Here is a 16,690-nt window from a genome sequence, read left to right as displayed (position 1 = left end):
CTTTGGCAACAGATAAATCTGATATAACGCATTGCGTTGAGTTTGTCTTTTAGATACTGCATGTGTTTCATTGTGTACTTGATATCTGTTTTACCTTAATATTATATAAAGAAAGGGTTGTCTCTGGCTCTGTCCCTGAGAGTACACTTACAAATAGCAACTGCCTTATGGCAAATTTGGGTGCAAAAAGAGTATTGACAAGTGTCTAGTGCTATTCAGTATCACTCTGAGTATGTTCACAGCTGTTAGTTCCTTTTCAACTGGCCCATTTGTAAACTTGATACATTGGTTTTTGCCGGTGCATTGGAAAAATCCCATTCTTAACATTGACAATGCAGTTGTTCAGAAGGATAGAGCAAAAAATTGTAGGTCTATTTTACCTGTTCCCCCTTGATAAAGTGCACTTAATAATGATGGAGGCTTACTCAGTGCTTAGGTTAAAGAAAGCAAAAAAAAATAACAGCTTTTCCCCATGTTTGTTCCATTATAAGGTTGAGGATTGAATCTCCAGAGAGGCATGGTGTACACCTATAGAGAACAGAGTGTCTGTGAGGAGATTTAAAAGGTATATTTGTCAGATGGAATGGATGATTGTGGATGCAGGTGTTACTCCAGTTTGCCTTGGACTGGACTGAGGCTTAGTCTTGTTTGGTGAATTTTTTTTTATTTTTTTTATTCCTCTTTTTTTTGGTTTTCTCTGGAGGCAGCACGGGGAACAATAGGCCACTGATTGATGGTCAAGGACATTGAACTCTTCTCTCAAGGCCATAGAGGACCTGCCTCTTGGGGGAAGGGATGCAGCTAGCTATCGACTGTGTAGATTACCTTAAAATACAGACACAACACTAAACTAGTGTGTAGTGAGTTACATTCTTTGAGTCACATTAGCGTCTTACTGCAGAACTATGCCTGACAAGAGGAAGAATCTGATGGTAGACTAGACTGTAGAATAGTGCGGTAGGGGCAATGTGATTACATGTGCTTTAGAAGAAGTGCATAATCAGAGGTCATTTTGTTAATTATGTTATTACCAAAATTCACAAATTACCAGCAACAATAAACAATCCACTCCAGTGTGTTCATTAGTAACTTGTGCAACAACACAAATAGTTATCAGTTTTTTCGTAAATATTGTGAGAATATTGAAATGCGTACCCAGTGACAAGTATACGGTTACACCCAAGTATTATTTAATACCCTAATTTGTATTTATGAGCTTACATATTCAATTACCTAGTGAGTTATGCAATTAATAACATTTGCAGTTGCTTTGCATTTCATATAGAGAGCTTTAAATATGCACTTTACCACTTAAAATATGGAGGCTTTTTCCTTCTCTACAATAGTCCCTGAAAAAATGACACTACAACCATGTTGCCAATGTTCACAGTTTGTGGGTTGGTGGGTGCTCCAGTCGCCCAAATGAATATGCTAATGCATTGAAAAGTGATATTTTCACATGTATATCTTACGTTCAAATGATCTTCTTGTCTACATACTTCTGAATATATTAAAAGACGCTGTCAACACAGATTTCATTTTGAGTATCAGTTCTGGCAAAATTCTAATAGTTTTACTTAATAGTGCTACTAGTGAGAAATGTTAACATCTAACACCACCATGCTTTTGTTTTCACAAACAATAACTTTTAACATTAGCTTACATTATTATTTTGCTGTATGTTTGTTGGACCACATCAGTTCCTTGATTTAGATGAGATTTGGTGAGTATTCTTAGGACACATGGTGCCATATTTAAGATTTTAAACCATTTAGAAATCTTTATAAGTGTGGTCTTATTTTAAAGTTTTACTGAAAACATTTAGAGACTTAAAGGGTTATTTGTGTATTGCTAGTTTCTGTATTCCATTTCAGGCCGATATTGCCATAAACAATATAGAGCACCGGTGCAGTGTCTCAACTGAAAATGCAGTATTATATTTAAGTTTTCAAACTTAAGTAATTTTGTGTTGACCATAAAAAAAGTCAGGTTTAATATATGTACCAATAAAATGCTGACGCATATTGATGAATATAGACATAACATATAATCTGTGCTTAATGAAATCCATTTGCCCAGTGGCTCAGTAACTCAGTTTATCCATAGTGTACAGTAGAAGTCATTTGACTAGCATGGAGAAGGGAAAGGTTGAATGGAGTAGTGGAATTCATTAAGCAGCTTAACGAAGGGTCCTGTGCCAGTCAACAGGACTGGTGGGATTTAAAATAGCCCCTCTGATTGAGGAGCCGTCAGTCCTTCCTTTCATCCCTTGCTGCTTACTCTTCTGGGCCTGTCCCACAAAGACCACCATGCCTAAAATGATTTAAGTAGCTGGCTAAATGAAGCAAAACAAATATACAGGAAGGAAAGGAGATGAGGGGAAGAAGATACTTTTATACTTTTACAAGTGGAAATCCAACATTGGCTTGAATCAGCTCTTATTTGAGACATAACAATCTTCTTGTTACATAGCCTGTGTGTTGCACTTCAAATAATTTTCTCCCCAGCTTTTAGACTTCAGTGCTCATCATCCAAAAACGGATGCATTACTGTGTGAAATACGGCCATTAACATGCTGTGTAAAGGTCAGGGCATGAACCTGATTTAGACGCACGTGACTGATCTCTTTGATCTAGAAAAAATGAAGAATTTTTTTGTGCTCTTTCTTTTTGAGCATGCGTCCTCTGTCTGTCGACAGTAGAGGAGGATAAGGCACACATCAGACATATTCTGCCCTTCTATTATATACAACACTTGTTTGGGTGTGATTTCATGGTGCAATGCAAAATGCACTTCTTTTTCTCAGGCATATTAATTTAAGAAAAGGCCTTAGGAATCACAAGAGGGATTGCGGAGGTATTTTTATTTGCCGCTGATTACATAAAGTTTAAGCAACATGCAGTGGCCCATTTTGCATTTCTACGCTTTTTGAAAGCAGGCATAAATTTGCACTAGTCTCAAAAGACATGTTGTTGAGGGACTTCCTTTATAATGGCGGCAGACACATCAGTGAGACAGAGGCGCAAGACTAGAACACACACTGATAACATGTTTACCTTCAGAATAACACTGTTTAAACTTTTGAGACCACTTGTATGTATGTAGGTGAGAAGGAAATATGCTGAGATGTGACCACAATATGCACACAGTTTCCTTCGCCAAAGTAAATAGCCGAGTAGGATGTTTGTTGATGTTTCTATTATAGACCCTTGAAGTTGTCCATCATTCTGTAGTCAGTATCATGCCCCTTTTTTTTAGAATTCAGAGTCTAGGGTTGTTTTCTGAAGAGGAGAAATGAATAAGATATTTGAGAATAGCTGCTGTCAGTTGTAAACACAACTATTCAAAACCTGATGTCATAAACAGATTTTCTGCTCAGAATCCTCTGAATAACAAGGTCATTTAGGGGCTGAATTATGAATGAAGAGTTTCTAGAAGCATACTACTGCTGCCATATATTGAAATGATGTTGCACAAAATTAGTGCTGCTATTAAACATGTACAGTGCTACATGTTAGCACCAACCTTTGAAAGCAGGGCAACTCAACTATAACTAGGGCTGGGCAATAATTCAATATCAATATATATTGCAATATAAAATGTTTCAATAATACACATTTTCAATATTTTCAATATACATCATTTACAGCATCTGTCACAGACTGACATTCTTTACTGGGCACTGCCATCAGTTAATTGCACCCAATTTTAAAGTGAATTTAAATAAATAAATGCATTTAAATCGATATCTGGATTATATGGTATCGACTGAAATTAAGAAATATATTGATATATAAATTTTGGCCAGCTCTACCTAACCTGTTGGTTTGTGTTGGGTATTTTTGCGAGGTTGTCTCTTTTGGCAAGAATATCAGTTCAGTGCACAGTAGTGGTAGTGTTAGCTCATGTGAAAGAACATTCACATTGGATTCTTTAGTTTAGATGCAGATTTCCTAATAAGGGGTCCATGTGCCTACAGACTGACAACATGACTTTAGTGTGGTGTATTGCGCTGTTCACTTTAAAGTGTGGAGCTACACACAGTTTGCATGATGAACTGCAGTTGCAATAAATGTTAAATTCGGGTGCATTGTGGTTGTGTCCTGTAGTCATATCAAGGATTATTTTTCACTCCGTCTGCGCTCATACGTCCATCTGGCCCAGGAGCAATCATTAAAGTGTATTTCTTTTTCATTCAGAAATATCAGTAACATCACTGATAACCTGTATTACTAAGGAGAGGGCTTGAGTCAGTGCAGGAAAATCCATAGAAGCCTTAACCCAAGAGTATTGCAGCAGGCACTGCAATATCCCACTTTGCCCCATCTTACTTTTTACGGAGAAGGAGGTAATCAGGAGCTAGGCATTCTCTGGTGTGTGTGTGTGTGTATCTGTGTGTGTAGGGAGGGGTGAAGTTAATTAAAACAGCAAGTGCACTAACATCCTGCACCGTCACAACAACAGGGAATGATTTAGACCCAGTGGGATATTAAACAAGCCCCCAACTTCTTCACTGCATCCAAGCAGGTAATGTTGGTTCTTTCCTTAATTACTTTGAGTGCGGGATAAAAATTTCTTTCTGGCACAACCCCGATTCCACCCTCACATTAGAAGAGAAGAGACTATTCCAACGGGCATGGCTTAAAATAAAGTGGCAGCAAGGGTGAGGCAGGTTTTCCTGCTTTCCTTTTTTTGTCCTTTTCACTGGCCGTATGGGTTGGGTATTTTTGTATTTGTTTGTTTAAAATGTATTCGTTTCTTTATACACAATGAACGTGCGGTTAGATGTTGCAGCAGGTTCTTATGGCCTGAATGATTTTGTTCCATTGCTAGCACGGTGCACACTTTCCGACTCTGGCAAAGGGGCCAGTGCAGGATGTGAGTTGTTTCCATGGTTACAAGCCCTACTCCCACTGCCTAGCAAAAACTGTGTCATTATACGGAGCTATGGATAGAGGCCGAGTGAAGGCGCAGTGTGCGGGGCCGTTTCCTCTCTGCTCTCTCTCCCCGAGCCTGCCCATGCATCTTACACACATCATGCCAATTTGCTCCATTTTTCCAGGCCCCTGCTCATTTGGGTCCCTCCTCTGCACATCCCATTTCAGCCATAGCACTCGGCCCCGTAATGCTGTGTGTTTTAGAGGAGTAAAGACCACATGTAATCTGCACTGATCATTTAAGAGCCATAAAAAGCAGAAGTGGAGGTGAAAAATGGAGGTGCAGCTCGAGTGCATTTCATCTCACGGCTGAGTAGCAATTTAGGTAATTCGGCAGAGAACTTTGTACAAAGCAGTTAATGTCTGCGCAACCTGCATTTACCAGGCAGCCAGAGAAAGTCATACTGTCAGATACAAGGACTGTATAAAAGTCACTTTCATTTATTTCATTGCCACTTAATTTTCAGTGTCATTTTCAAACTCATGATCTAAGTGAACCCAAAAATACTCAGTCATACAGAGGTCTGGGCTCGAGGGGGTTCTGGAGAACTAGTAGCTTCTTTATTTGATTTGCAGGTTGTTTCTTTGAACTATTTTCTTAGCTCAGTAATTGCTTCTTAACAGCCCTGTGTCCTTTCAGACCAGTAGCATTGATTTGTCTTTTCACAGTGGAATGATGGACTCGAAACACTTGTGGATTTTTGCAAATTTTTTTAGTTTACTGTTCCTTTAAGCAAGTGGATTACTTTATATCTCCTCTGAAATATATATTTTTTTAATGAATAATTAACTTAACCCTACAGCCTTTTTGCTTATAAATATGTAGTAGTAGTGTTTGGTTTGTGTTCATATTGCACTGTAAATATCTGGCAAAAAAAAATAATCCATGCACATTATATGAACACAGGTTCATTCACATAAAACTCATCCAGTTAATGAGCGTCTCATTTCATTAGCATACACTAAGGCTGGTGGGTGTTTGTGTGTGTGTGTTCGTTCATGTGTGTGTGTAGCACTAATCTCCTTAGGTAGGGCAGTGCCTGTCATTAACAGAGCTGTGTAAACCTTTGTGAAAATGAATGCCCGTAGACTCTCACACCTGCTCTGAAGCACCTCTCTTGAGCACTACACTCAAGTAGTGTTGCTCTGGGGATACACCTGATGAGTTCTTCCATTGAGATCTGTGTCAACTCCCTGAGAAAATGTGAATGTACCTGAACTCAGCACAGGCTATTCATACACCACTGTGATTTGTAGTGTTTATCAAGACGCCAGAGACAGAGTGCTTAGACTTGATTTGAGAAACACAGGAAAACATTTTGTATGCTATTTAAAAACATACAATATATTTGTTATAATTGAATAAACCTTCAGTTCCACGTGTGCTCTCTTTAGGTTCATCTGGTTTTAAAGGACCTCTAAAGACATCATTTGAAACACATGTCAAAGAACTATCTAATCCTTGATGCTCATTAAAAATGTAATGAGCTGTCTTTCTCTACTCGTATACACTCTGCATAACGATGCGTATAGATAGATAAATGAATAGACAGACAAGGCCTTGCCTCCTTTCTCCCTTTCCATCCCTCGCCCTTTCCCCCACACTGAGCATTTACTTTTGCCAATAGGAAATACAGTCCTGTGTGGACAGCTTGAGCAGGTTAAGATGAAGCAGAGGCAAAGCAAAAATAAGCTATCATTGTAACATTTAATAACCACGAAATAAACTGTCAATTTAAAAAAAAAATGAAAATCTCCAGTTTGCAGCCGTTATATTTACGCTTATTTAAATTTTCCATTCCATCAGAAATTGTCCAGCAGTTGTATTCTTTCTCGTACACACACCACTGCTGCACCATTTTACGGTGGAATGGAAAATTTGAATAAGAAGCTTGGAAAATTCAACCTCCTCATACTGCCACATACTAAGACAGCTCTAAACTATATTCGACAGTGTATTAGGTGGAATAAAATGTGACACTGTTGTAATTTTACATTCGCATACCTTGACAAGTTCAAGCTTATTTGTGGCACACTCACATGGTTCTGAATTTACAGAGAATGGTGGTATTATCCGCGGAAAAATATAAACTCTGTGGTATAAAATATTTGATGCAGATCTAATCCTTTAGTTAGTATAATATGCTTATTTTAAAAATCCATTATTGATGCAGAGGGCTTATAAAAGTTCCAGAAACATGCTCTAGCTGATCTCTGTCATGTGACACGAGTGGCTCTTCACTGTGAGCATTGCTAAAAAGGTAAAAGGGGAAAAATTGCAAGTACTGGTTTGTGAGAGCATTACTAGCTGCCTGAAGATGAGGGAGAATCCTGTAATCAGTGTGTGTGTGTTTTCCTCTCTTGTTTACAGCCCAAAACATTGTTCCGTATGGAAGTACAGGAGGAGCGGAAGTTCTGCTGGCCTGCCCGTACCTGCTGCTGACCCTTTCCTCCCTGCTCTGCGTTTACTAGCCCTGCGGACAGCCATACACAGTGACTGTAAAGAACCCTTTCGAGCATTTGCAAATCCTTTGACATCGCCGATGACTGGATCCAATCTGGTACTGTTTGTCTGGGGAGCAGTGAGGGATTTTAATCAGCAGTACTTATGTTTGCGATGGTGTTTTTTTTTTTTTTTTTTTTCTTTCTTTCTTTCCTGTGGAATTTCTCATCATGTAAATATGCACAATTTCTGTTTTTTTTCCCTCTCTCCCTTATTTTATTTTCTTGATTGGCCACTCTGTGAATCAGCTCACATTGTCCTCTTTTGGAAAGCTTCAAAATTAGCAGCATTTGGTGGGAGGGAGGGGCGGGAATGGGCCACATTAGAGGCTTTGTTTGTTGGAAATGGCCGAGAGGATGCCCTAGTGTGCCGCCTCCATCAGAGCACCACTACATAATACTTCCAAACAGTCACAATGCAAACGCAGTCCTTTAGATCTCAAGGTTCACCTAGCTGATTTAAATCCAGTAACATTACACCAACAATCAAAAAAAGCTTTGAAAAGGGAACATTCCTAAGATGCTGAAATGATCACAATTGTGTGGCAAATGACAAGCTAAATCTGCTGAGAAAGATTGGAGGAGTAGAGCATTTGTCTGAACAAGAATTGCGATGTTTTGTGGACCAAAATTACAGCCATAATTCAATGATTTAGCGCATTGTGCTACAGAGGCTCATTTGCCCCCACACAATAAGATGAGACAGGGCTGAAGAAACTAGCACACTCTTCTTGCGTATTCACCATAATCAGAATGCCTTCTCTGCCATAATAATTTGACAGAAATACCCTGTTTGAAAACAGAGATTGAGGAACATTTCCGTTTACATTGGCTTCCCAAATAGGCAACGGGATTTGAGCTGTTCAGATCTATTTTATTAACAATGTGATGACATGAAGTATGATTTAGGTGAAACTTTCAGATAGTTACTACATGCACTGCACATTGCCACAGATTTAGATGTAAACCAGAGACCCTTTTCTGGCCAGTGTCTCAGACCGTGGAAACTATGAGCTGTGAACAAAAAATCAGTATAAGGTGTATTTAAATAAGTAAGTAATGTGAATATAATATATGTATAAAGATATTATGAGAACCTGTTTTTATGCACTATGTCAAATTTTACTGTTGTTTACAAATTGACAGTATGCAAAAATGATTACCAATCCTAATTATGATGATGGACTTTGACTCTCTGGCATTTATTGAAATTATGGGTTTAATTTTTGCCGTCCACTTAATACAGTGTGTCTCTTTAGAAAAATCATGTTCGGATGTCGTACATGATTTGGTCTGAGGAGCAGCGCTGACAACTTCTGATTGTCTGAATGCCTAATTTTTGTTTTGCTATGAATATCCATTATTTTTTGTTCAGTTTGGTTTAATGTACTGGTCTAATATTTCTTTAATTTTATAGATTAAGTTCTATTTTATTATTATAATTTGTACGGGATTTTTATAATGTATTAATGCATTACATGTACTCCCTGCTTTGCTTCAGTCAGTGTAAAATTGTTTTAAACCGGGAAGCAGAAAAAAAAAGCTCATGTTCACTTCCCTCGTGAGAACGGTATGATATGAAGTGTGGATTTTAATATGTCAATGAATATGATTTGAAAGAAGTAAGCAGGATGGCATAGTTTACAATGTTGTCTTTCAGTTTAGATGCCATATCTGTTGTTGATTCCTGTCAAAACAAATAGATTCAATTAAAAAAAAAAGTACCAACAGTTTATAATCAAATAATCTACTTTTTAACTCAGAGGGTGTGAAGCAGTTATATGATATTATAGAAGATAAGTCGTGTGTGTGTATTTGGAGAAAGTAGAGTTAATTTTATATTCCTGGTAGAGCCTGTGTCTAGGTTTAGTTTAACCTCTACCTTATTTCTCACACACGTTGTGTATTATGATGTGCAGAATTTATGATTGTGCTGCATGTCAAATGAATATGTACGTCAAGGTGGCCAATGATTATAAACCAATACCTTTTGAGTACAAAACCAGTTTCAAGACTGTTTTGACTCATTTTCACTCACTGCAATGAATAGGTTTACTGCAAGTCTTTCACATATACCTTAAATATTCTAAGATTTTCTTTTGACTTTTGAGAACACTATGGCACAATCTTCCAAAATGATTCCCAACATGGATTTTGAAATGATCTTACGTTCACATTTTTATGAATTCAGATTGTGAAAACCGATGACCCGTACCTTTGTATCTTTCTAGTTAAAAAGTTCAAATCTCGCAATTTTCCTCAAATACCTTCGGCCAAGACATGTTCAGTGTCCAGATTTTGCTTCTTTACTTCAGTCTGTAAGGTAATGTTGGCAAGCAGTACTAATGATCAAGAGTCAAAATGTCTTTTAACCTGTTCAAAGCAGACCCAGATCTTTAAGAAGGTCTTGCAGACTTGTCACTGTAGTTTAAAATGGAATTTGGCTCACTGCAAAATGCATAAAATTCCACCATGTAGCTGAATGCAGTAGTCAGCCTTTTTAAATATCTCATATATCTGTGTAACATTTATTATATTTGTGTCTGATGTAGCTTATTTATAAATAAATGTTAATGGTTAAGTTTTAAGACTAAGACATATGTCAGCAGGAATTGTGAAGATGGTTCAGCAGGTGCTCCCGCCTGCGTGTGATACCTATTGCCTAAAAAGGCTGGGTTCATTACTACACTGTAAAAATGTGTTGATGTCTAGTTCACAGTAAGACATTGAGTCCTAAACCACATTGACAGGTCTGCACAACCTTACTGTAGAGCTTAATGTGGTTTGAGCAGATTGAAGTATTAGTAGTGTTCATTAGCAACATTAGACTGCGGTGCCAGAGCAGTGCTAAAGTAAAGCAAAATTTGGACATCAGTATGTCTCAGATCATCAACTGGAGCATTTAGAGTTTTTTTGGCTGAAGCACTGTTTTTTGTTTAAATCTTAATCTTTTGCTTTATTCATTACAATTTTACATCTAATTTTTGTTGAGTTTCTTGCATAATCTGCGTAGTTCAGGTTATAAGAAATGATGCATATCTACAGCACAAACAACAGAGAGCTAATTCATATCCATAGTTTAGTTTTTTACATTTATTTACAGACTTTCTCTTGAGCTTAAGAGATTGATTGCCCTTATTTCCTCAGTTTGAGAAACCTTGACACAATCTCGCAACTATTCCCTACTTACCATGAGGCAGCATGTTTTCACTGCGGAATTTAAAGCCTCAATCTTCGGACGAAGACATGTTTTTAAAGAGGAGTCGCTTGGATCGCAGTCAAGCAACGACTTGCCTCTTAGTTTTGTGAGATTTGCAATTACAGTACTGTAGGTAACATCAAAAAACTGCACTAAACCCTAGACCACCATGAACTCTTAGATCAAGGACATTAACATTAACATAGTGGCACGTCTGAATAGCATGTGCAGTTTTATAATGGGTTCTCGGCCTATCACTGCTGCATAACTCATTTTGCTGGAGCTGAGAAATTTGCTTGTGAAAAAAACCCTGTACAATTCAGGCCCATAGAATAACATTCAGCGTGTTGAAAAATAAATAGTTTCCATTTCATTATCACTCAAGAATGAGTCACTTTGGGGAATAAGTACTGTACAAAATGTGCCTTTTAAAGTATTATCTGTTGTATACCATAGAAAAGCCTCACGTTTTAACCTGCTATAGGAACCTGCTACGCTAGGGTCATAAACCATGTTCTGCAGTAACAAGGATATTCTTTAGTATTTTTTTTTTTCATCTAGATGTGTATGCAGTGTATGGTAAAATGAGTTAGCAGACTATTTCTCACCGTTATAGATATCTCATGAAATAATTTAGCACCATAAGTGAAAATTTCATTAACATTCACCTAAGAGGATATCAAGTTATAAACAACACCAAAACAACCAGACGATACTCATGCATGCATAATTAGTGTGAAAGTTACAGGCCTCATAAAAGAGTATGTAAATAACAGGTACACGTGCAGCACATTTACATCCAGAACATCTGATGACTTGGTAATTAAATTTTGGGCATGCAATAATATTTAAAGAAGATTTTTTTTGTTTATCACTTTCATTGTTTAAGTGCTCACAATATTTTCCCTTATTAGTCCAAAATTCACAGTTCTGAATATAAAATTTGCACACTGTCTGCACACTCATCTGTGGCCTCTTTGCTGTATCCAAGTAGTCATGAAAACCTCATGAGCTCTTGCTATTTTTGAAAACACTTTAGCGCTCTGGAAACAATTCCATGTTTCTGTAATACGTCCCACATAGTTTATATAGTGCATATGGTGTGAATGATGGAGCAATGTTATGTGATAAAGTAATTTCAGTTGTGCTTGAAATGGACATTAATGTATTACACATCCTCACGTTAATATATTCTACACCTCCTAACAACTCCTAGTGATAAAGACTGGACTGCTGTTGCACACCATTAGCTTCTTTAAAAAAAAAAAAACGTTTCAGATTCACCATGTCTTACAGTCAGCTGAGCTGTTGCTGGCAAGACAGTATTAAAAACACTGTCAGCTCCATCTGGGTCTCTCTTCTCCTCCCTGTCCCAGGCATCTTTCTGCGAGTCAGTTTTCCGAAGGCTTTGTGTGTGGTCAGGAGTGGAGATTCTTCTGACCTGCCGGTTAATAAAGTCCTTCCTGTGCCTTTGTCAGTTTTTTGGTGGAGGATTTTCGATGAGTGCAGGAGAGTGCTGCCTTAACCGGCCAAGAGCTTAGACTCCCAGCAGCATCCCACACATTCCCCCATCATGGACAAATAACCCTATTATTATACTTTCCAATCCTGCAGGTTAAACTCTTGTCCTTCTCCAAGATTCAGCCTGTACACAGCGCAAAATCTAAAGTCCAATCCTCTTAGATCCAGACATTTAATGGAATATATATTATTTTTGTTGGTTCTATGAATGCAATGTTATTATTGCGGACAAAAACATTTATCTCCATTTTCATAGTTTTTTTATTCTTGCATTATTTGAAGATGGCAGTTATTTTTATGAAGGAGGGGCCAAAACAAATGGCAAAATAAACCTCTCAGTACTTCTATTTCTTTAAAAAAACAAGAATGTATTTGTTTCTTCTGTACTATTTGTTATTTTAGAGATACAAATTTTTGTTATGTCACTGATGATAAGAATATTCAACCTATACTCTTTAAAGGTGCACTATCTGAAATTTTACACATATGTATATCATTAAACGACTCATTTCAATGTAAAGGTGTAGTGGAGTTAAGGCGTCCTGAGCAGAGAAAGAAGCCACACACTGCTTTGTTTTGCTGTCCTCAAGGCCTTGTTTTCACAACCCGGATGACAGATAGCCCCACCCTCTGAAAATTGGGCCGTCCCCACATTTGTTTTGCCCTCCCCAACTAGACTGGTACTGCCCTCATAGCTTTCTCTAAGCAAGAGGACGAAGCCCACTACCGAATATTCAGAACAATTCATACGTTCCTCCACTGAAGGAAAAAATGCATTCTTCCATATAAACAGGCACGATAAGACGATAATAAATGCTGGACTGACTTTTCCAATATGGAGAACACTAAGTTCTGCTGAAAAGGTCCAGCAGGACTCTGACCTCATGGTTATTCCCCTAGAAGCGCTCTCCCGGGTCAGTGATTCCTCTCCCCACTGATGTGTGGTAATTGCGCACAGGGAATTTCTGCTTTTTCTTTTCTAACTGCCTTCGCCAGGAAAAAGCTCCTATAAATTAAACTCCTAAAGTTAAGGTTGTGCTGTGATATTTCCATTCAGTCCACTCAATTTTGTTTAACTTTATCTGTGTTAAAACACAATATTCATCTGCACCATTTAACGTGGAGAGGAAAATTCAAATGAGATGCTGACTACTGCAAAGAGGGAGAGACTGAGTTCACGGCTAACTCAGTCGCGTTATATCCCATGCTCCACACCTGTAGGAGCTTGGTTTTGTACCCTCCTGGCCGAGGGAGAACATCTGTTTTTGTCACCTACACGACAGTGAGGAGAGCTTCCTCGTGCTGGTGAACTGTGTTCATTTGCGCTGTTGCGGCACAGCTTTCACACCGACTGAAAATGACTACACTCTGCCTCCAAACAGCGAGTCCCCTGAGCACAATAACTACTCATCTTCTCCCTGGGCTCCTATATTCTGTGGTGGATTGTATCCGTTGTGTTGGTGTTTGTGGACCACTGGAAGTGGTTGGGTGATGGAAAAGCACCAAGTAAATATGATTTTTTTGTTATTATAAAGTTCCATGTCTGGTTTCTTGAGTGACTGTCATGACAATATTAGTTGATCGAGTGTGCATTTTCGAGTCTTGCTCTCACCGATGAGAAGTTAAGACTAGAGGTAGGGTTAAGGCGGGAAAGAGGGAGATGCTGAAGGGAATGGCACTGCAGAATCTGTTCATGTTTGGCTCTGAGACGCTAGTGCGATGTCTGCTGACAAAAATCTCAGGTAGTGCACCTTTCTTTTTTTGTCAACATGAAATTAAAATGACCTTTTTAATTTTGTTATTTAATGTCCCTGGTCATATTAACAGAATATTTCATATAGTGACGCTTAAAAAATAAAATTGGTTTACTGTAATTGTGTATCACAATGTACTGATTCTCGCCCACCTTGAATTCATCATCTGAGTCTTGATTACATTGCCATGCAAAATGGGCCGAGACAATTAATATTAACCAACTCCTCTCCTATCTTTAAGCAAAAATGCTCAACTAACCCAGAGACCCTCATTTATAGTGTGTTTCACTCTGGAATGTATCACTGTGTAGAAGAAATTAGTTTTTTTTTTCTTATTGCTTTAGAAAATAATGCATAACAAATTGTGACTGGTTGAATTTTCATTTAAAACTCTTGTATTCCCACACTCATCTCATTATGGAAAATGTTCTAGAAATTGGCCAGATTTAAGAGTATTTGCAGGATTTTCTGCAGTGAGTTTTGTCTATAAAAAAAAAAAAAAGAAAAAAAAACTATCATAGAGGACTGAGCCTATTCACCTTCAGCAGTTCCTGAAACACAGCTGGTTTACAGCTTTTACCTTTGTGATTTCATTGGTACTGAAAATTGTGATGACTGACTTGAATGGTATGAAGTGTTTAGATCCATTCACTGGTATTCTGTTGGTCTAAAAAGCTGCCAAATATGTGTCTTCTGGGTGTTTTTTCCTCTAGTATTTGCCACTCTGTCCCCACATTATTTTCAGTGAGGTGGAAAATAAATGAAGCCAAGCAGCAATGCGTGGTTCCTGATGTAGCTGTACCTTTTTAAACTGTGCAATCTAATCCCAACGCCATAAGACACTGATGAGGCTTTTTTGGTTTGTGTGAAAAGCTTGGGATCAATTGGCATTTTATAAGAAATGTGCAGGATTCTACAGAAACAATCAGTGGAACAGGCCGTAAAAACAGCCGCTCCCTTGGCTGAGTCATGCTCAGAGTCAGTTGGTCTATTTTGCCATTCACTCAGTAGAATGGCAGGAGGAACGTGTGTAGATGCATGTAACATCAGATATTAATCTAGGTGTTCCCAAACATTGCCCCAGAGCATGTTCAGATATTCTCCATGCTCCTAGCGCAGCAGATCAGAGTAGGTTTCCCAAAGTCTTTATAATGTTAACATCATAGTTAAATACTAGAGAAGGCATTACATTATACGTTATCTTTTTTGGGTTTCCCAAAGTCTTCATACTATTAAGATGTAACTATTGTTACATCGTAGAGTGAGCATTACATTAAACACTCTCTCTACTTAAGGCAACCTTAATGCTATGACGCTTTGGGAAACTAGGCCCAGCTCATTAACAAGCCCTTGCTGAGTTGAAAAGGCTGTGGTGAAGCAGGAAAAAAAAAATGTGCAGGACAAGTGGGTACAAGTGTTGAAAGTACCAGGGTTTTAAAAAACTGTGTCTTAACCAGTAAACACGTTTTCCTTTTTATTTTTAGTGGGGTGAAGCAAACAGTGCTATCGTTTGATTTGCTTTAAAGAGACACCCCCTGTGTCTTCAGAACCCAACAGAGAGCAGGGTCTGCTTTTCACTTGCTTTTGTACATATGTTCATTTGATTTTGTCAACTTTATTTTTTAAGGGTAGTGACCATGTGAAATGATCAGCATAAACATATCCTGGGGCTTTTTGTTTCTTTCTTTTCTTTCTTTTCTTTTCTTTTCTTTTCCACTTTCCTCAAATAATAATGCTGAAAACTTCTGTGATGAGAAATCTGAAATGGTCATCTTTACTCAAATGTGTATGGAGGTACTTTAGCCACCAGGGATATAGTTGTATATTTATAGGCTCTAGATCACTGGAATGACATATATGGCTTTAAGTGGCATTGATATATATTGATATTTGTCGAGAAATAAAAAAGAAAAAAAGAATCATATACTTTAATTACTTTAAAGCTTACATTGTGAATAGCACGTATGCAAGTTCATTTTCATCATGTTTGATGTAATTTTGTAGCAGTGGTTTGATACTAATAAATGGAAGTTGATGATGGAACTGTGAATCGTGGTTTTGCAAAATGAATTCAACAGCTTTTTTTTTGTCATTAAGCTTTCATATATCTCCAATATTTTTATTATTATTATCATCGCACACTGCAATGTGTTATTGGGATTCTGTATTATCTAAGTATTGTGATGTAAAATCAACTGTAAGCTGAGCTATAATAGCAAAATATTGTGAACGTATTTCATTTTTCCTGTAGAAAGCGTTTATTAGATTCCAACATATGAGCCCAATTTGGAGTTAGCGTTAGGTTTGAATATGCTTTCCTGGCCTCATTGGACTCATTTGAAATTAAGATTGTAATGTGCTCCTTTGAGATGCCTTGCAATTTACATCATAATGGCCAACAGTAGTTTTCTGTGTGCAGCAATATCTGAACTGATTTGCTGTTCATGTTGTTACTCTGTATTCTATTTTTCTAAAATTCAATCTCATTGAGAGAATGATTCGCTGAGAGCTGGCTTATTAAATGTTAAAGGGGCATCCCAGGCTAAAACAAGGGTTAATATGGTATTTGTTCTTTTATGCAGCATTCTGTAGCACTGCACTATATGCCAGAACATTTATATTTTATCATGTTTTGGTTAATCAGTGTTTACTCACTACAAAACCTAGTATGAATATCAGAAGTATTCCAAATAACCAAATGGGATGTAATTCACTGCTGTTAACCAAACTAGAAAATAACTTCCTCCTTCTTTGTTTTTTTTTGTCTTCTTCTAGAA

At 37.7% G+C, this 16,690-nt stretch overlaps 1 protein-coding gene across 2 annotated transcripts in view; it reads left to right on the top strand.

Moving 5' to 3' along the window:
* Positions 1–16,263, top strand: part of negr1 (neuronal growth regulator 1) — a 157,055-nt gene extending 140,792 nt beyond the window's left edge. For both annotated transcript variants that reach the window (XM_066663881.1, XM_066663882.1), the window contains one exon: positions 7,309–16,263. In XM_066663881.1, coding sequence (XP_066519978.1) covers positions 7,309–7,409 — 101 coding nt within the window. In that variant the 3' untranslated portion in view covers positions 7,410–16,263. The remainder of the gene's footprint in view (positions 1–7,308) is intronic.
* Positions 16,264–16,690: the final 427 nt, after the last annotated feature.

Source organism: Hoplias malabaricus, chromosome 3 (assembly GCF_029633855.1).
Source record: "Hoplias malabaricus isolate fHopMal1 chromosome 3, fHopMal1.hap1, whole genome shotgun sequence".
Taxonomy (NCBI): Eukaryota; Metazoa; Chordata; class Actinopteri; order Characiformes; family Erythrinidae; genus Hoplias; species Hoplias malabaricus.
The sequence above is the reverse complement of the archived record's forward strand: the minus strand, read 5'-3'. Positions and strand labels throughout refer to the sequence as shown.